General features: G+C 32.1%; 2 protein-coding genes and 1 long non-coding RNA gene across 3 annotated transcripts; all 3 read right to left on the bottom strand.

Annotated features, from left to right (window-relative positions):
• Positions 1–9,981: 9,981 nt before the first annotated feature.
• On the bottom strand, positions 9,982–10,662 carry LOC125858205 (uncharacterized). The gene is made up of 2 exons (XR_007445721.1): positions 10,439–10,662; positions 9,982–10,308 (listed from the first exon to the last, which is right to left on the bottom strand). It is a non-coding gene; the product is annotated as an uncharacterized LOC125858205 (long non-coding RNA).
• Positions 10,663–12,506: 1,844 nt separating this feature from the next.
• LOC125858194 (rust resistance kinase Lr10-like) lies at positions 12,507–16,172 on the bottom strand. Its single transcript, XM_049537903.1, has 4 exons — positions 15,263–16,172; positions 14,349–14,369; positions 14,117–14,149; positions 12,507–13,954 (listed from the first exon to the last, which is right to left on the bottom strand). Exons 1-4 carry the CDS (start codon positions 16,038–16,040, stop codon positions 12,864–12,866), a joined length of 1,923 nt encoding a protein of 640 aa, XP_049393860.1. The 5' UTR covers positions 16,041–16,172; the 3' UTR covers positions 12,507–12,863.
• Positions 16,173–18,178: 2,006 nt separating this feature from the next.
• LOC125858201 (uncharacterized) lies at positions 18,179–19,375 on the bottom strand. The gene is made up of 3 exons (XM_049537913.1): positions 18,577–19,375; positions 18,425–18,457; positions 18,179–18,323 (listed from the first exon to the last, which is right to left on the bottom strand). The coding sequence occupies exons 1-3, from the start codon at positions 19,373–19,375 to the stop codon at positions 18,181–18,183; spliced, it is 975 nt and encodes a 324-aa protein (XP_049393870.1). The 3' UTR covers positions 18,179–18,180.
• Positions 19,376–20,596: the final 1,221 nt, after the last annotated feature.

Genomic DNA, 20,596 nt, shown 5'->3' with positions numbered 1-20,596 from the left:
CAACTCTACGATGAATATTAACCGTTGGATAGAATAGGATGATTGATTTGTGCCACGTGACTATGATGAAGCGGCTGGTTGAGTTCCAAAGATCAAAACGCAATGATGAGTAGGACGAGGACTGAAACACGTGGGCGGTATGGATGAAGGAAGAGGAAAATACGTGGCGAAATTATGTTTGGCTAGTCAATAGGGATTCCCTAGGGGAAGAAAAATATTAGTCGTCCACCTCAATCTGACCATATCCGACTCAACTTTATTTTACTCTTTATTCTCCACTTATTCAGAAGTACTCCCTCCGTCCCTATTTACTTGTCCATATTTCATTTTTTGGTTGTCCCTATTTAGTTGTCCATTTTGACAAATCAAGAAAGGACAACAAATTTTTTTCTATTATACCCTTATTTACACTTCTTGAAAATTGTAAAAGTGCATGTTGTTTCCCTCCAATTTATTTCACTTTAATTCAAATAAGTGGTTGTAATTTTGAAGTGAAAAGTTGTCATAAGGGTAAAATTGTAACTTCACTGTGCTAATCATTGTTGCCTTAATCTGTGTGCCATTTCTAAAGTGGATAACTAAAAAGGGACGGAGGGAGTATATAGTATTCTTCAAATTTTGAGAACTATTATTCACATTCTCTATTTTACTTTTTAATTATTTTATAATTAACACGTTATTTTTATATAAGATCATTAATTAAATATTTTAACATACGTAATTCTTTTTAGATGTAATATAATATTTTTAAAAATATATTATTTAATATATACTATTTTCATCCCGAATTAATAATATTTTAGTTTATTTCTATTTTCGTCACTTTATAATTTGATATTATTATTATTTGTCACTACGATGACTGCACATCATTAAAATGATAAGATAAAATTTTAATCTAAAAATACAATACATAACATATAATTTAAATACGAGATAACAACACGATCATAACATAATAATTTTATCACAACAATTTTTGTTGCAATTTATGTGCACTAGTTTGTATATTATATAATATTTATTTGTAATTATGTTATTTAAAATTTAGAATAAAATAAAATTTTAAATTAAATAAAAATTTTGAAAAAAATAATTTTTTTATATGGCATGAAAATTATATAAAGCGGTTATTTGAAAGAAAGAAAGAATGAAAGACAACCACATTATGAAATAAGAAAATAAAAATGAAATAGAAATAATAATATAATATTAAAAAGAGAGATAAACGATTTTTTTAGAGAGTAAAATAGATAATTGAGTTGGTGTTGATTGTCTGAAAAAATAGAAAATTCTATATTTGAAGAGTAAAATAAAGGGTAGGGTTAGAGATGCCCTTATGTGGTATGTTTAACTTGACAAAAAATTAATGAAAAATAAACTTTTATAATTTGTAATTTAAGTCAAATTTTAGATATTTTATGTGATTATAAATTATTTCTTTTCATTAAGAGATTATTTGATAGCCGATTAGAGTTATGCATAAAGGCAAAGTAAGAATTAGAAATTTGAAAGTTCTTTAAGAAGAAAAAAATATTGCAAAGCCTGCTTTTTTTTTTAAAAAAAGTAGCTTTTGATGATAGTGGAGTTCAAATCTACAACTCTAGGGTGGAAAATGTTTCCATGAAACCTTCTTTATCAATGAGTCGTTAGTATATACATATATATTTATTTAATTTTTAATACAAATATAAGATCTACGAAAAAAATACTAGATTCATCCGAACCCACAAACCCTCCACCTAGCTCTGCCCATAATTATGTAGATATTCATAATGTAAAAAATAATTATGAGTAAATTGATATAGTAGTTTATGCAAGAATTAGTTACACCTGTTTATGCATTCACTGTCTTTTGTGACAATATTATTATTTATGTACAAAAATTTAGTAATTCATTGAAATATATTAACTGAGCACCTATTATATGTAGTAATTTTCAAGCTAAAAATAATTGAACACCCATGATACAAAATTTTCGAATCCGTCACTGTATATACGTATATTAAGATGATATTTATTTTGATAATGGTGCGTGGGTAGGTGGGACCAATAGGATGTAGTGATAGGACAAGTGGCGTCTCGTAATTGCTAAGGTTTCTGGTGAAACTATCTTTCTTTCTGCCGTTTGGTGGACAAGAATATTGACTACTCTCTACCATTTAGAGGACACGTGTTTCTTGTAATGATTCTTCAAACTCACCCTCCTTAGTGCATCTCTAAACACCAAATTTTACGCTAGCAAATATTATACATTATATTATACATAATAATGGATAATACAAATAAAAGTGAAATCATTAATGAAATACAATTAAATAAACATTACATAATTGAAAAAATTATTTTAAATTCTACTTAAATATTCAACTTTCAAGATTACTACGATGCTCCCATAAATGCTCTATTAATGCATTACGTAATTCAAATGGAGCTTCTTTGTCCTTTATTTTTTTTATATCGAGCTATAAATTATTGAAATTGATAATTTTCATCTATTGTCATTTCTATGGTCGGAGTTGGACCTTCTAACGCATCTTGAATTGGTGCATTAAGATCACGTTCATCCCCATTTATCATGTTGTGTATTATAATACAGGAAGTTAAAATATCATGTTGCACTTCTTTTTAAAATTACTATGTATTTTATATTTCAATTTTGATGTATGTCAATTACTACTTTGTTGAATGTTTATTATTTTCGGTTTGTTTTTAAGTACATTGTATTATTTGTTTAAAAATTTATATGTTTGCATTTTTAATTTTTCTGAAGGTTAATTGTAATTTATAATAGGATTAACATAAATTTAATTTTAAAAAAAAGTCATATATAGAAAAATTAATTTATAAAAAAGCTAAATTTTATATCTAAAATTAATATTATAAAAATATTACATAAAATATAATTAAATAAACAAGAGATTTAATTAAAACATACAATTTATATAATGTTTAATTAAAAGTTTGTATAATGAAATAATATTAAAATATTCAAAAAGTGAATTGGTGTGATGAATAGTCACACACCAAATTTGATGTAAAAATTGGTGTGGGTTGGAGCTCAAAACACCAAAATTTACACCAAATAAAGGATTTGGTGTAAATCAACTCCAACCCACTGCACCAAATTTTACACCAAGAAGGAATATTTAAACTCTACACCAAACTTTTATCATTTACAAAAACACCCTCTATAATAGTTGTTTGTGTTGTATTACATAATTTTTTATATAAACACCAAAGTGGTGATGGAATATTCAGTGAATATGAAAGTGATGATATGTTTATTGATGAAAATGATGAACAATCGGTTCAGGATAACAAAGTCATGTGCTTTGTCTACTTCACTATGTATGGAATGATGCTTATTGTACTCACTTCGAACTACCATATTGCTCTAGTGTCATTGACACTACTTGTTATTTGTTGCAATAAAGATCCAATTGACTTGTAATACAAACCTATGGTTAGTTTTGATAGTTTTTAAAACTTATGGGTATAAATAATATTTCCTAAAAAAGTGAAATATGTTTTCCAAATACTATGGCCAAACACATGGTGAAATTTCACCCAAATAACATTTGCCAAAAATATTTGAAAATCTATGGTCAAACGCTACCTTAGTTTTAGTTTTAATCATTAGAACATTGAATTTGAAATTTTCTTTGACAATTTTTTGTCAATGAAATGGTGGCCATAGTGGTCGTGCTTTTCAAGGGAGAGAAAAGGAGAAGGGAGAGGGAAAGAATAGTTAACCATTATTAAAATTATGAAAAATTACATAATTAGACATATTTCAATACCATATACACATTTAATTATATGTATTATGTTATCATATACAAAAACATAGTTAGAGAAGTGAGCGAGATTGGAGAGGGAGGTGAATGAGATTCGTATGTATCACAGATACATGCGAATCACACAAGACTGTATGTATCTAGAGTGATTCACATGTATTTTGGATACCAGATATGTAGCGACTCTTTCGAAAGGATACTACCACTTAAACAAGAAATCTAATTTAATACTTGCGACATTTAAAAGAGATTAACGATGGAAATTTTGATTATAATCTAGTAGAGAGATCAGGTTCAAAAAAAAGGTTAAAGATGTGCATCCTGCCCATTTAAACATTTATTTGATGTCAAATTGATATTGTGCAGAATTTTAACTTATGGCGGAAAAACCCTTCCAAAATAATCTAAGCAAATAACTTACAAGATTTTCATGCATATATTATTCTCACACTTAAAAATGATGTAAAAATAATATTACCAACTTTCGAGTACCAAAATTCGCCGGTTCATGCTTCACACAATATTCAAAACAGATAGTAATTTTAGTATATTACAAGACTTGGGTTTATACACCCCAAAAAGAACAAAACATATAGCCACACTAATATTACAACCCATGGTGACATGATCAAATTAGCCTTCAAAATTTCATGTAAATGTACAACACATAAATCATATACAAGTCCCAAGGTTTATACAAAATATAGATGCCTATATGCAAATATGATCTTCTTTAAGGCTCTCAAAAACTCCATCTCCAATGGCCAACTTCATGCATCCTCTCGAACATTCCCTACAATAGAAACAACTATCGCTAAGCATATAGCTTACTGGTGAAAAAACTATAGGTTTGGAGCTCTCAGATTCACCAAGCTACCTTTCTCAAATCATAGGCAACATGAAACATAATAAATAAATCAAGTATATAAACAATATATAAAGAGTATCAAGTTCGATATTTAAAGATCCAAATGTCAAGAACGCTCATAACACCATTTTTCAAGAGATTTAATAACAAGGCTCGCCCATTATATACATCATGTCGTCACACCAAGCATAAACAGATATTAAGAAGGGCCGACGCCCTGTATCAAGAAGGGTCAAGCCCAATAATCAAAAGAACCAAAAACCATATTAAAAATGATTTTCTAGTTCATACTTAAAATAGACAACTTTCATTCTTAAGACGAACTAAAAAATCAAAGTCAAGATGGCAAATGATCTGAATCAAGAGGCATGTCAATAGTGACAAAGTCACAGCCACAAGAAGGACAAGGTCCCAACAAGAGTGCCAAGTGATCAAACAATCCGTACAAGAAGGCGAGTTACACAAATGTCTTTAATGTCTTAAAAGGATACCAACATGACAATGCAAAGTGACAAGAGGTAACCAAGGTACCAAGATAAACTTTCAGCTATACCAGTAGGTAAAAAAGAGTACAAGTACAAGTTGATACACAAACATCAGTGCTTAGCTTAGAAACAGTACAACACAACTTCAAGAGTTCAAACCGTAGACCAACCAACTTATCAAGGTCCTCAACTTGTTCACGAGTATATACAACCTTAAAAATAAAATTACATAACTTATTTAATTCCTAGTATCTCAATAATGTTGATGTAAAATAGGATTATCATCACAAATAAGCTTAGCCTATACAAATACGACTATGTTCCTAAAACAGTAATTCTGGTCAGCCTAGTACCTCATGTCGCAACTTAGATTTGAAAATGAAATGCAAAACTGGATTGTATATGCTTCATGAAAGATGTAGGTACATCTCTTAAGGTTTCAAATAATCAAGAATCATCGCAAAATATATTTTGTACAAAAAGATATAATCAAAACACTAACAGTTGATCATATATGATTTCTAATTCCAAAATCTGGACAGAACTTGTCCTATGTTTCATCCCATATTTTGAATCCATAACAGCTAAATTAGAGTTTTACATAAACATAAGAGTTGTAGGTATATGGATTAGCTTTCCAAATCATATTTATTCATTGTAAACGAAGTTCTAGAGAACGAGATATGCTAAAAATACCAAACACTACCCAACTCAAAAATAGATTTCATCACTTACCAAAGGGAAGGGTATGTCTCGAATTCAAGCCAAAAGGACCAAGTTTTTCTCTTGTGATTTTGAAGAACAATCTTTTTAGAAAGAGTTCTAAGGTTCTTAAACTTCAGGGAAACAAATTTAACTAAAGGAGGTGTGAAAATATAGTCACACAAGTGATATTTATCACTTGTACAACTGTCCTTCAAAGGTGTTGCCCAAATAAAAGTGTACGCTTCCCAAAATGCATACATATATACCTATATGTATATACCTCACCACCCTTTCAAGTTATAGATAATCCTAATTAGAATATTACGTAAATAACCCTATACAATCCTTTAAATTACGATCACAATTATGTTAAGCAAGTTTGCAAATATCACAAAATTTCAAGTTCCCAAAAAGAGAATAGATATTGTAGTAATTAAGCAATGGTGAATCGATATGCGACTCTTGGTTAGTATATAGGGGTGATACAAGATACATGAAAGAGTGACGAGCAAGATGGGAGAGAGACGAACAAAATATACTATATATCCTAAATATATGTGAATCCACTTGGATATAATATATGTAGAACCATGTACACCTAAACTTGACCCATGTATCTCATTTATCTGATCGTATCTAGAGACACCAAATTTGATAAGATATATAATATAGCAAACTAAAGTATATACAAGTAATTAACATTTAAACCAGTAAAATTTATGTAAGTTCTCCTCAAAATTAATTAGTTAAATACTTTAACTGATCCATTGATTTTATGATGGGACATGTATGAGATAGATAAGGCTCAACTAGAGGAAATGGAGATATTCATTACTAGAGAGGAGCCTCTTCCGTAAAATTGGACGGATCAAATGATCAAACACAATTTTTAGCTTAATTGAGCCTAAAGTAACAATTTTTAGCTTATTTGAGCCTAATTCATTTGAAGCTAAAATAACAAATTTTAACTTATTTGAGCAATAGCTAATTTGAACCTAAAGTAACAATTTTTAGCTTAATTGAGTATAACTTATTTGAACCTAAAGTAAATTTGGATGGGTCATGACCTAATCCAACTCCTTTTAATAATTTCAATTTCAACCAAATCCCTCTATTTGACACCCCTACGGAATATATAGGTTATTGTTGTTGTCAATGTATGATGTTTCAAATGGAGTAATGATGTGAACTGTGAAGAAGAATGGAATAGATGGATTTTGAAATTTAAGTTGATATGAGTTTATTTAGTTTAATGGCAAATTAAACCCACCCAACCCTCTCTTTTTAACCCAAAACCAATCATTGAGTATGGGAAAATGGTAAAATATACCCCTGCCTATCGGAAATGATCTATATATACCCTTCATTATATATAAACTATTTNTATAAAGAGTATCAAGTTCAATATTTAAAGATCCAAATGTCAAGAACGCTCATAGCATCATTTTCCAAGAGATTTAATAACAAGGCTCGCCAAATATATACATCATGTCATTACACCAGGCACAAGCAGGTATCAAGAAGGGTCAAGCCCAATAATCAAAAGAACCAAGAACCATATTAAACATGACTTTCTAGTTCGTACTTAAAATAGACAACTTTCATTCTTAAGACGAACTAAAAATCCAGAGTCAAGATAACAAATGATCTGAATCAAGAGGCATGCCAATAGTGACAAAGTCACAGCCACAAGAATCAAGCAATTTGTACAAGAAGGCGAGTTATACAAATGTCTTTAATGTCTTAAAGGATACCAACACGACAATGCAAAGTGACAAGAGGTAACCAAGGTACCAAGATAAACATTCAGTTATACCAGCAGGTAAAAAAGAGTACAATTACAAGTTTATACACAAACCTCAGTGCTTAGCTTAGAAGCAGTCCAACACAACTTCAAGAGTTCAAACCGTAGACCAACCAACGCATCAAGGTCCTCAACTTGTTCACGAGTATATACAACCTTAAAAATAAAATTACATAACTTATTTAATTCATAGTAGCTCAATAATGTTGATGTAAAACAGGATTATCATCACAAGTAAGTTTAGCCTGTACAAATACAACTATGCTCCCAAAACAGTAATTATGGCCAACCTAGTATCTCATGTCGCAACTTAGATTTGAAAATGAAAATGACAAAACTGGACTGTATATCCTTCATGAAAGATGTAGGTACATCTCTTAAGGTTTCAAATAATCAAGAATCATCGCAAAATATATTTTGTACAAAAAGATATAGTCAAAACACTAACAGTTGATCATACATGATTTCTAATTCCGAAATCTGGACAAAACTTGTCCTATGTTGCGTCCCATATTTTGAATCCATAACAGCTAAATTAGAGTTGTACATAAACATAAGAGTTGTAGGTATATGAATTAGCTTTTCAAATCATATTTATTCACTGTAAACGAAGTTCTAGAGAACGAAATATGCTTAAACTACCAAACACTACCCAACTCAAAAACAGATTTCATCACTTACCAAAGGGAAGGGTGTGTCTCGAATTCAAGCCAAAAGGACCAAGTTTTTCTCTTGTGATTTTGAAGAACAATCTTTTTAGAAAGAGTTCTAAGGTTCTTAGACTTCAAGGAAACGAATTTAACTAAAGGAGGTGTGAAAATATAGTCACACAAGTGATGTTTATCACTTGTACAACTGTCCTTCAAAGGTGCTATCCAAATAAAAGTGTACGCTGCCCAAAATGCATACATATGTACCTATATGTATATACCTCACCACCCTTTCAAGTTATAGATAATCCTAATTAGAATATTACGTAAATAACCCAATACAATCCTTTTAGTTACGATCACAATTATGTTAAGCAAGTTTGCAAATATCACAAAATTTCAAGTTCCCAAAATGAGAATAAAACATATTGTAGTAATTAAGCAATGGTGAATCGACATGCGACTCTTGGTTAGTATATAGGGGTGTTACAAGATACATGAAAGAGTGACGAGTAAGATGGGAGAGAGACGAACAAAATATACTATATTTCTTAAATACATGTGAATCCACTTGGATATAATGTATCTAAAATCAAGTACACCTAAACTTGACCCATGTATCTGAGATACATTTCATTTATCTGATCGTATCTGGAGACACCAAATTTGATAAGATATATAATATAACAAACTAAAGTATATACAAGTAATTAACATTTAAATCAGTAAAATTTATGTAAGTTATCCTTAAAATTAATTAGTTAAATATTTAATTGATCCATTGATTTTATGATGGGACATGTGTGAGATAGATAAGGCTCAACTAGAGGAAATAGAGAGATTCATTACTGGAGAGGAGCCTCTTCTGTAAAATTGGACGGATCATGATCAAACACAATTTTTAGCTTAGTTGAGCCTAACTCATTTGAACCTAAAGTAACAACTTTTAGCTTATTTGAGCCTAATTCATTTGAACCTAAAATAACAAATTTTAACTTATTTGAGCCTAGCTCATTTGAACCTAAAGTAACAATTTTTAGCTTATTTGAACCTAAAGTAAATTTGAATGGATCATGACCTAATCCAACTCCTTTTAACAATTTCAATTTCAACCGAATCCCTCTATTTGATACCCCTACAGAATATATAGGTTATTGTTGTTGTCAATGTATGATGTTTCAAATGGAGTAATGATGTGAACTGTGAAGAAGAATGGAATAGATGGATTTTGAAATTTAAGTTGATATGAGTTTATTTAGTTTAATGGCAAATTAAACCCACCCAACCCTCTCTTTTTAACCCAAAACCAATCATTGAGTATGGGAAAATGGTAAAATATACCCCTGCCTATCGGAAATGATCTATATATACCCTTCATTATATATAAACTATTTCCAATACTACAGGGTATATTTAATCCTTTTCCGGTCCAGTCTTCCAGGTCTCTACTCACTTCACTTCCTCTACTTTTCTTCCCGGTTTTCACTTCCATTTTCCCAAGCTCAACACATTTGATTTTCAGTTAGTTTAATTTTATTATTTTATTTTTAAAAGAAAATCGACTCAAAGTGAACCTTTAACTAAGCCATACACTGTATATCAGGACTCGTACTTATGGAAATGACAAAAAGTTATTCTGGATAGACATCTCATTGCTTGAACAAGGAAATACAGAAATAAAATTACAATACCACAAACCTCATTTTTTTTAGTGTCAAAATGAGTTGAACTAGCTGTTAATTTGAAAATCAAAGCTAAATCTAGAAATCATTTTTGGATATGATATGATGGGACAATTGTATCTTTTATATTATATATAAAAAAAAAAAAAAAAAGGGAAACAGTAGTAAAAGTTAACAGTTTTGTTCGTAGGAGGAGGATGCTCTATTCATCAAATTATCATTCCATGTGTTGAAATTACGTCTTTTGCACTGCCACACCACTACTGCAATCAAGATTGAGAATCCCACAACAAATTTTATCACCATAATCACACCTGCACAATTTCCCAAAAAAAAAAAACACACAAGAGAATATAGCCTTAAAAGGATGATTTTCGTGAAAAATTCAAAGTTGAATGAGCACGAATAAAATTAAATCGATAGATCTGAATAATTGAGGCTTACGAAATACTGGATTATCATTGCAGTAAAAAAAGGCACATTGATCAGAAGTTGTAGAACTCTGTGCTACAGAGGTTGTTATGAATGTAACAAATAGAAAAACACTAGCAAGAATTGATCTTCTTATCGACATTTTGTTAATTGAATATACAGAGGAAAACAGAAAGATATATTTGGATCTATCTTCTTTTTTCTTGATGTGGTTTTATAGAGTGATGAAGTTTATATTTCTCTTTAGTGCGTCCAATACTTCAATTGACTTAGACTTGACTTGTATCACTTTGGAACATTTTGTCCACAAACGTTGCTTTCAGTGGAATTATGATAAGAGTGATTTATTAGTTGTCATAGTTGAAACAGTCAGCTTGTATAGTATGCAAAGGGACTACTCTTACAAGTAGAGGCGTACCTGGAGGGGCGGGTTCATTTGAATCTCCTAATTATACAATATTTTTAGCGTACATTTAGGTAAAATAAATTTCATATATGGTCAGGTAACTATGAGTTTTTTCCCACCAAAGTAACTTAACTATGTTTTCTAAACATAAATTTGTCCTTACTAACCCATTGTCCCTCTTGGCTCTTGCTGCAGTTATACTCACAATACTATCATCTGAGGAGAACAATTTTGCAAGCCCAAAGTCAGATAGTTTTGGGATTGAGATTTTAATAAAGAAGAATGTTGTGAGGCTTAATATTAAAATGTAAGATCTGCATGTTGCAGCCCTAATATAGGTAGTATTGTCCCTTGAAAGACCCTGAGACAACGAGGCCAAGGCAATCATTTCAACGCTGCAATTCTCAGCCAAATCCGAAATTAACATGTCCCGTCCAATGGCAATATAGCTATGACTTTGTAAAGAATTCGAGAAAGGAATCTTGTGTTGTGAATCACAGAAGGTACGTAGTCTCCACATAGCGCGAGGAATTTACAGGAGCTAAGCAATTGATATAGATAATGGGAACGAAAGGATCATGATATTCAACAGTTGTGATAGTACCAGAAGTTGACTTCAGATAATGATACTTAGGAGTTAAAGCTCTACCAAATATTGAGGTGATAATAGATGTGTTAAAAGTAATCAGGAGGACAAGTTTAGTTCCTCGTCTAATGCTCCAAACCAGGGTCATGACAACTGATTTCTAGCACGTAATATCTTTTTGAATTCAAACTTATGACAATACGATTTTTATGGCAATCAAGCTCAAACTCGGAATCTCCACAATTCAGGGGATCTGCTTTCAATCTAAAAGGGAAGTGAATGTCATGAATATCACCACAAGAATTTGAGCTTCGCCAATAGTTGTGCAGATAACAAGAATAGAAATCCATATTTGTCTTGCCAACATCATATCTGCAATTCTTGAATCAATATTTGAACATTTAGCAAGGCAAATGTCAACTGTCTAATTATCCAAAGTTGATGTTTGATCTGGTCATAACAGCAGGATGAATGATGAAAGTCAGAAGGCAGCTCTTTATGTTGTTCTATTTGCTCAGACAGGCATTAAATTCTATCAGGATAATCCTTTGCAAAGAAATACACTTCAATTTAATTGAGTTTAAGGCCTCAATTGAGCGAAGGAAATACCTTTCAAAAGAAAACTTTATGCCATTTCTGTGGTAGTTTAATCGTCAACCATTCATCTGTCAGAGAACCTGGGATGATCACTAAGATCTAACATGCAAACATCAGGAGCTTTAAGTTGCTTGGCTTCTGTGATGGAGGATACCATATATCTCTGCCTACTTATGAATTCTTTCTAAGTACTAAAGAAGGTCACGCCAACATAACTGTGGTTAAATTGTGCGTAGAGGGGATGCTAATAAGTTCTCTACTAGAAAATACATGTTCTCAGTGATACCGATCAGGTTCTCCTTCTATCACAGTAGTAGTACCAATGGGGCTGGAAGGAGTAGCAGATAATGCAATAACCCTCAATGATTTATCTTGTATGAGTTATGGCAAGTTTAAATTCAGGTTATCATCTTAAAGGGCTTCTTTACCAGGAAATTGCTTCTCCTGAGAAACAGAAGATGCTCTCAATCCATAAAGATAATCAATGGTAGTTTAAACACAAAAAATTGAAGGTGTAATCATTTCCTTGTTTGATACATCTATGCTTGATAGTTACCGTTTCCAAGAATTTACAACACCAACATGCAAACTAATTTACACTTTACTAAATCATCATATTACATTCAAATTCTTACGTAAAAAACTAGGAGGAACTAGTGTCACCACCATGGGACATAAATGACTACTTGCTCGAAGATATAGGCATCTTTTCGTTCAACTCTTCCACAGTGACATCTCAAGGGAATGTTGGCCTGAGATTGAGCTCTTCTGATAGATACTGGATGCCATGAACTAAATTAAGTGAATTTTGACTGCAGTTTTGCACAGCACAGTAAGTAGCCAACCACCTATACGTCACTGGAAATTTGTATTGTCTCAATACTGTCTCCAGCAATCTCACGAGGAGCTATAAAAGGTCTTGGGGGCATCTGTAGGAGTTCAACATTTCCTTCAAGCATTTCAACTACTTTGTTCATGGCAGGGCGATCAGCAGGCTTCATTTGTATGCACCACAAAGCAACAATCATCATCTTCTTGACAAGTCTCCTATCTTCCTCGCTTGCATCCTGTATCTCTATATCATTTCCTTCATTAAATTGGTCGTAAATCCATGCAGGAAAGTAGATTTGGCTTAAGTGGTCCTCAAATGGGTTCATGTTCTTCCTTCTGCCTGCCATTTCCATCAATAACATACCATAGCTATATACATCGGCTTTGTATGACACTCCTCCAATATTTTTATAAAACAGCTCTGGAGCCATGTAACCCATTGTCCCTCTAGCTGCAGTTAGACTCACAATACTATCATCTGAGGAGTACAGTTTCGCAAGCCCAAAGTCAGAAATTTTGGGATTGAAACTTTCATCAAGAAGAATGTTGTGAGGCTTAATATCAAAATGTAAGATCTGCATGTCGCAGCCCTGATGTAGGTAGTCTATGCCACAGGCCACACCAAGAGATATGTCGAACATTTGCTTGTAAGTCAAGGAAACAGTTCCTTCTTGCTGAAATATGTACTTGTCTAAGGAACCATTGAGCATGAACTCATAAACCAAAGCACGTTTTGATCCCTCCACGCAGAATCCAACGAGCTGCACAATGTTAACATGGTGAATCCTTCCAATTGTGGAAACTTCACTGATAAATTCTTGCCCACTTGCCATAGATTGGTGCATCATCTTCACTGCAACAAAAGGACCACTACGCAGCTTTCCTTTAAAGACAGATCCATAGGCTCCTTCGCCTAGTTTTTCCTTGAATTTGTTGGTCATCTTTCTAATTTCAGAGTAGGAGTATTTAATCGGCAAGAGGTTGCTCTGGACTTGCAGGAAGTCTTCAATTGATTGATACATAGATAAGTGTCGTCTTCTCCATATATACACTATTAATGCAGTCAGGAACACCAATCCAAAGAGAAGTCGTAACGATAGAATTGATACTGCATGATTTCAAAAATAAAAATGGAAGTCATCGACAAGAAAACCAGTACATCTTTTTCATAGGGGTAAATGGGTTTGAGTAAGGCTTCAAAAGCTAATTATTTTTCAGAATTCTGAGAGTGCGAAGAATGCTTATCCTTGAGTAAGATAAGAAGGCTCACCTATAACTATTCCACCGTACAATATAGTAAGAACTGTCAAAACAGGTAAATCACAAAGGAAACATAAAGTTAGAGGATGTAAAATCATTAAAGTCTTGAAGAAATAGCTTACAGCCATATAGTGCAATGAACGCGGATTCTATAAATGGTAAACATATTGCTTTAACGATCTCCTTTCAATAAAATGCTTAGTGTAGTGAAGTTATTGCACTCCAGTATCTCAAATACGTACCGCCATAGTAGTGGATGCTACCTGCATTTGTCCAAATATAGGAATATGAGTAAAATACAGATGCTACATCTCAAAACAAGTTGCTGAGAATTGAAACTGATAAGCATAAGAAGAGGACCCAGGGGAGAGTTGAATACAAAAGAGATCCAAATTTTCTTATAACTTCAAAGGACAGACCCCATAGAGAGTGGATATAATAAATGAAAGAACCATGACACATCTTCGACCTGCTTTAATTGACAACCTAATCTGTCGTAAATCATGACACCTTAATTTGAAACTTGAAAGTACAGTTAAATTGCTCGGATGCCAGTTACATCATTTAAGGAGATGTTTCTGTTCTCACAATACCATATAACTTCAATAATTTTACCACCATTTAGAATCCGAACAAACCATATCTTCAACCTCATATATGGGGATTGATTTTGTTAAAACAGATAACTCGAAAAGGTATTCCTAGTTGAACATAGTACAACAACAACAACAACATACCCAGCGTAGTCCCACAAGTGGAGTATGAGGAAAGGTGGTGTGTATGCACAAAAGCGGACCCACACTTGTAAGTGGGGTGCACGTGCACCCATTAACTTCGAAAAAAATCATGTATATCTATCCTGAGAAACTGACAGAAACTAGAATATAATTAAAAGTGCACCCAAGAGAAGCAAATGAGTGCCCTTGTGTTGTTGGTACAAGCTAGAGAAACCATTCGTGAGACAAGGGTTCAAATCTAGTTTGAAGCTTTTTTTCGCTGTTTTTATTTGAAGTAGCTGAAAGTAATATTAGTGTGCTCGAAAAGTCTTTAAATCCTGGGTTCGGTGTATGCAGTCTTACCTCTACCTAGTGGTAAAGCTATCCCACAAGAGGGTCTGAGTTGAACACAGTGAAATGTAAAATGAATTTTGACTTACAAGGGAGGGGAAGATCAAACCCCGTGTCATCATAGCAGCGGTGGCTGCAAGTAAAGCCGTCACCTTCAGCAAAACAGCTGCCTTGACTCGCTTCACATTCTCTGCACAAGAAGGTACGCTTCCAAGAAAGCTCAAATCCATAACTCAGGGCATCTTCAATGCTCGAAAGAGAAGTATTATCCCCCGAAAGCCCACGAGCCGAACCCCAACCCACCATTTCCACTCTGCAACTCTCAGCCAAATCCGAAATCAACATGCCCTCTCCTATGGCAACATAGCTATGACTCTTGTTCAGTGATCCACAGAAAGTAGTCTCCACATATCGCGAAGAATTTACAGTGGCCGAACAATTGACATAGATAATGGGAATAATCGAAATACCAAAGTCAAAAGTTGAGGAGTAAGGATAACTTGTGGTGAGATAATTGGGAGAAGAAGTACAGTTACTGTTTTTGTGCTCCAAACCAGGGTCAATTGCTCTGATCAAGAACTCATCATAGTTGATTTCGAGCACGTTGTATTTTCTTGAATTAAAACTAATGACAGTACGATTGTTCTTGCAATCAAGCTGGAATCTTGAATCTCCACAATTCCCAGGATCAGATTTCAATCGAAAAGGGAAGTTGATGTTATGAATATCACCACAAGAAGAAGAACACTGAGTATTGTTTTGGGCTTCGGATACGTTTGTGGAAAATACAAGTAATACAAGAACAGAAATACAGAGCATTCTTACAAACATGTTATCTGCAAATACACTATGGAGCAACCATTTCATCAGAGGAGTAGGACTGCAATTAACAAGCCAATTATCCAAAATCTGGTCAGGGATTATAAAGAACCAAGGCAAAAAGTCAAAGTTCGATCAGTTTTTTTTTGGGTGGAGAGAGAGTTTGACCGGGAAGCGTGTGAGGAAATGGCTATTCATTTTTGCTATTCACACTTTCTTTGGGTGTTTCATGATTGTTACTTATTCTTTTACGGGATTAAACTATGCGAAAGGATTACAAATAGTATCTTTTATTCGTAGTTTGGTCCAAAAAATATTCTTATCATCAATATTTTGATTAAAAAATATCCTTATTGTTATATTTAATGGGTCAAAATTATTCATTTTTCAAATAAATATATTGTTTATTTTCTTTTTAACATATTTTTTTTTAATAATATTTTTTTTAAAAAAACAAATGCTTATCATACTTCAATTCAGAAAATAAAATAAAATAAAAAATGAAAATATTTCTTATTTTAATAAAAAAATTATTATAATTATTTTTTATCGTTATATAAATATAAATTAATGATGGATGTACTATGATCTTATATATATGACATATATTATTTGTAGAAAGGGTATATGAAGTTATTCTATTTTAATTGATAAAATGAGATTAAGAAGAAAAAATATTTCTTACATTTTTTATTTGTTAAAGTGATTTCAAACGAAATAAAAAAAGAACATAATTTTTTAATAATATTTTAATTAGGAAGAAGATATGTTTAAAGAGGAAAAGAATAATATATGTATTCGCAAAATGACATTTTTGACCCATTTAGTAACTATAGGGGAATTTCTGGACCAAAGTATTGAATGAAAGGGCATTTTGAACCAAAGTATTGATGGCAAGAACATTTTTGAGCCAAACTATAAACAGAGGACATTTTTGTTCCTTTCACATAGTTTAAGGACATTTTTAACCCTTTTCCCCTCTTTCATTATATATGTATTATATCGTATTATATTGTGTTGTATTGTATTTTATGTACTGTATTGTTTTAATGAATACAGTGTTTGGATAGATTGTATCGTTTTGTATGTTAGATAATGTCATACATTCATAATTTGAGTGAAAACCCTAAAAAAAAAAAGGATACGAGGTAGAGTTATAATAAAAAAGATAGACAAAAAATAAAATATGATTATTAAATAATAAATAAAGAGAAAATGAGAAGAAAATATTAAAGTAAGGATGCGATCACACCAAATCGATTATTACATAAAATGGATCTTTTCATCTTTACCTAACGATAAATTTAAATGATACAATACAATAAAATTTAAATAATAATCAAAACAAATATTATATTTAAACTAATACTCCCTCTGTCTCATTTTATATGTCACCTTTTTACCTTGACATTAAGAAATAATGTAACTTTACTCTTCTACTCTTATTTAATGTTTTCTTAAGTCAACTTTTACATTAAGAAAATGATGAATACATTTTCAAGATTAATTAACTACTCTATCAAGAGTATAATAGGCAAAATATGATAATTTATACATAAATTTTATAAAATGACAAATATTGTGGTCCAACTATTTATAAAAATGGATAACATATAAAATGAGACGGAGGGAGTAATACAATACAACACAAAGGGCAAGGTGTTAGTCTGTCAATTGTTTATAGAAGTGGTTTTCGGGACACACATATTAAGAAATCAATCAATTTTGGTTTGAAGCTCATAATTATCAACTTACGTCATTGACTATTAAGCCAAAATGTTACTCATTCCGTACATTTTTAATCACTCATCTACTAAAATATTTTTATTTGTCATTTTCAATATATTAATAGAAAATATATGTTAGTCATTTTATATGAGAACTTAAAACGAAAAATCATTATCACTTTATCCCTGGCTTGCAAAACTTAAATGCTCAAATCAAACAGAGTACAAATATCCATTCAATAACTTGAAAGAATTAGGAAAATCAAAAGATTTAAGCAAAGAACAAATACAATCAGTTAGATAAAAATATTAAAAATATACAGGACTAATTAGATTGAGAGAATCGCTTAGATAGTAAGCATCTTTCTTCGTGTTCACGTTCCTAATAAATGAGTAAAAAGGTGGAAGCTCCGAAGTACGATTATAAAAAAGAAGACATTATACAAAAAGCTGAACAAATCCTAACAATTCTGTTCACTGGAAGAAGCTTTATCCTCCAAGCCATTATCATTCGATATGTTCAAATTCCGTCTTTTGCACTGCCACACTACAACTGCAATCAAAATTGGGATTCCCACAAGAAAGCTCAACACCATAATTGCACCTGCAGAATTCAAACAACAAAAAAGTTACATGTAGTAAGAAAAATATGCACTTTAAATTCTTGAGACAACAATTTACTAGAGTTTAATTATAGAGACTTACCTATTCCTATTCCGCCATAGAACAATACAAAAACTGCCAAAGTTACAAAGAAATGAACAAAAAATAAAAACAAGTAAGTAAAATTTCACCTTTTGAGTTATAACATAATTGTGTTGAGACAAAAATTATAAGTATATAACTTAAACTCTTACAAGAATAGTACTCGATTTTGCATCGGAAAGAACGTTCAGAAACGGGAGTGCCCTCTTTGCAATAATGAATACAAGTTACAACATCGCTGTTGTCTTCAAGATAGCAAGATCCATCACTCGCTTCACACTCTCTGCATAGCAAACCGTACTTCCATGAAACCTCAAAGCCATAAGCCAGGGCTTGATGAGTGCTTGCTAACGAAGGTGACTTGTTTGTAAAAATACCTGGAGCTGAAGACCATGCCACAGTTTCAACTTTGCAACCGTTTGCTAAATCCGAGGCTAGCCATATTTCTTTTAAGACAAGATAACTAAAATTGGCGTTGGATGCCGTTGTATTTGTTCTACAAAAAGTTGTTGGAATGCATTGTGACAAGTTGATAGGAGTTCGACAGTTGACATAGTTGATTCTATTGTTAATATGAATCAATTGGAAGATTTCGCTAGTTAAGCCTCCGTAATTTGCTCTGTAATCAGGGAAAACAGAGCAATTTTCATTCTGATCTTTTAGGCCAGGATCAAGTAGCCTTATCATGTAGCTTCTGTAATTAATATCCTGCACGTAGAATTTTCTGGACTTGTAAGTGTAGATGGTTTGATTGTTCTGGTAATCAAGTTTGTATTCATGTTTGCCACAATGCTCGGGATCAGACTTCAATCGGAAAGGAAATTCTATTTCTAGTATATCGCCACAGGAAAAAGGGATACATTGAGAAGAAGTAGTACTCTGGGCAAGAGAGATTGTTATGAATGTAACAAATAGAAGAACACTATCAAAAGACGAATTTCTTATCGACATGTTGTCAATAGAATGGATCTTTCTTGTTGATGTGGTTTTATATAGTGATCAAGTTATCTTGTTTTTTTAATAAAAATAAAGTGGAATGTCTTGTCCACTTCAGTCTATTTTATTACTTATATGATAGGATTATGACATTTTCAAGATAAATAGTCAAATTTCAGTTGACATTATTGGAAGATTCAATAACTGAGAAATTTGTGAGTATAATAGAGAATGTTTTAGCGTGTTGACTCTTACTAGAATGATTCTTAACTCAGCAACCATTGGCCTGAGCAACAAGTTATCATAGTTGATTTCCACGTTGTATTTTTCTAGAATCCAAATTTATGACAGTATGATTGTTTTGGCAATCGAGCCGGAACATTTGAATCTCCACCATTTCTGGGATAAGCTTTCAATCGTAAAGAAAATTGATGTCATGAATATATATATAACTGCAAGAAGAAGAACACCAAGTAATGTTTTCTTGAATCTATAGCTGAATGAGAGAACAGAACTACGGTTAACAAGCTAAACATCCAAAACTGCTGTTTGAGTGTCCTTTTTTTTTTGCTCTTCAAATCAACACATAACACACTGTCATTTTCTATTATTAGTACTTAATGGAAAAATCCCCGCTAGGTCTAAACCAACTCAAATCGAACCAGGAACACCCCTGGATAAAACTAAGCCACTTGTATACTGTAAATTGACTATATCTTCTTCGAGGAAGGCGAGTATTTGTAGAAACGACAAGAAGTTATCGTTGAGACAAATCTCATTTCTTGGACAAGGATAGAGATAAAGAGAACTTGGTTTCAACTGAAATATATGTCCTCCAACTTTGAATGTGCACAAATAGACATTTAAATTTGTATAAAATTGAACAAATAAATATACGTGTCCTACGTGACATAATACATGTAGGATGTCACATAGGATGCCATGTAGAACGTGTGTGTCTACTTGTGCAATTTTATACAAGTTTAAATGTCTACTTGTGCACAACTATAATTAAAGGACACATAGATCAAGTTAAAAGTCACGTTTATGTATTAAGACAAAGAACAGTACTACATACTTCTGTTTTTTAGAGTGAACATGAGTTTTAGTAACTTAGTTGTTGGAAAATCCCACATGTACGAATTCACGGTAAAAACTAAATCAGTTAACTCTCAAAAATCGGATAGTGCCATATAAATTGAGAGAAAGTGAGTACATGATTTCGCTGTTCCTAAC

The sequence above is a fragment of the Solanum stenotomum genome, chromosome 3 (genome assembly GCF_019186545.1).
Source record: "Solanum stenotomum isolate F172 chromosome 3, ASM1918654v1, whole genome shotgun sequence".
Lineage (NCBI taxonomy): Eukaryota > Viridiplantae > Streptophyta > Magnoliopsida > Solanales > Solanaceae > Solanum > Solanum stenotomum.
This window is presented reverse-complemented; position numbering and strand designations above follow the sequence as displayed.

What these genes read in the sequence shown, in the direction of transcription:
- LOC125858194 (XM_049537903.1), bottom strand. Translation starts at nt 16,040, where the DNA reads ATGAAATGGTTGCTCCATAGTGTATTTGCAGATAACATGTTTGTAAGA. An exon ending in GTTTGATCTTCCCCTCCCTT is followed by an intron (nt 14,370 to 15,262) that starts GTAAGTCAAAAT and finishes GGACAAATGCAG; the next exon opens with GTAGCATCCACTACTATGGC. An exon ending in GTACGGTGGAATAGTTATAG is followed by an intron (nt 13,955 to 14,116) that starts GTGAGCCTTCTT and finishes GAAATCATGCAG; the next exon opens with TATCAATTCTATCGTTACGA.
- LOC125858201 (XM_049537913.1), bottom strand. Translation starts at nt 19,375, where the DNA reads ATGTCGATAAGAAATTCGTCTTTTGATAGTGTTCTTCTATTTGTTACA. An exon ending in CAAAATCGAGTACTATTCTT is followed by an intron (nt 18,458 to 18,576) that starts GTAAGAGTTTAA and finishes TAACTTTGGCAG; the next exon opens with TTTTTGTATTGTTCTATGGC. An exon ending in CTATGGCGGAATAGGAATAG is followed by an intron (nt 18,324 to 18,424) that starts GTAAGTCTCTAT and finishes TGAATTCTGCAG; the next exon opens with GTGCAATTATGGTGTTGAGC.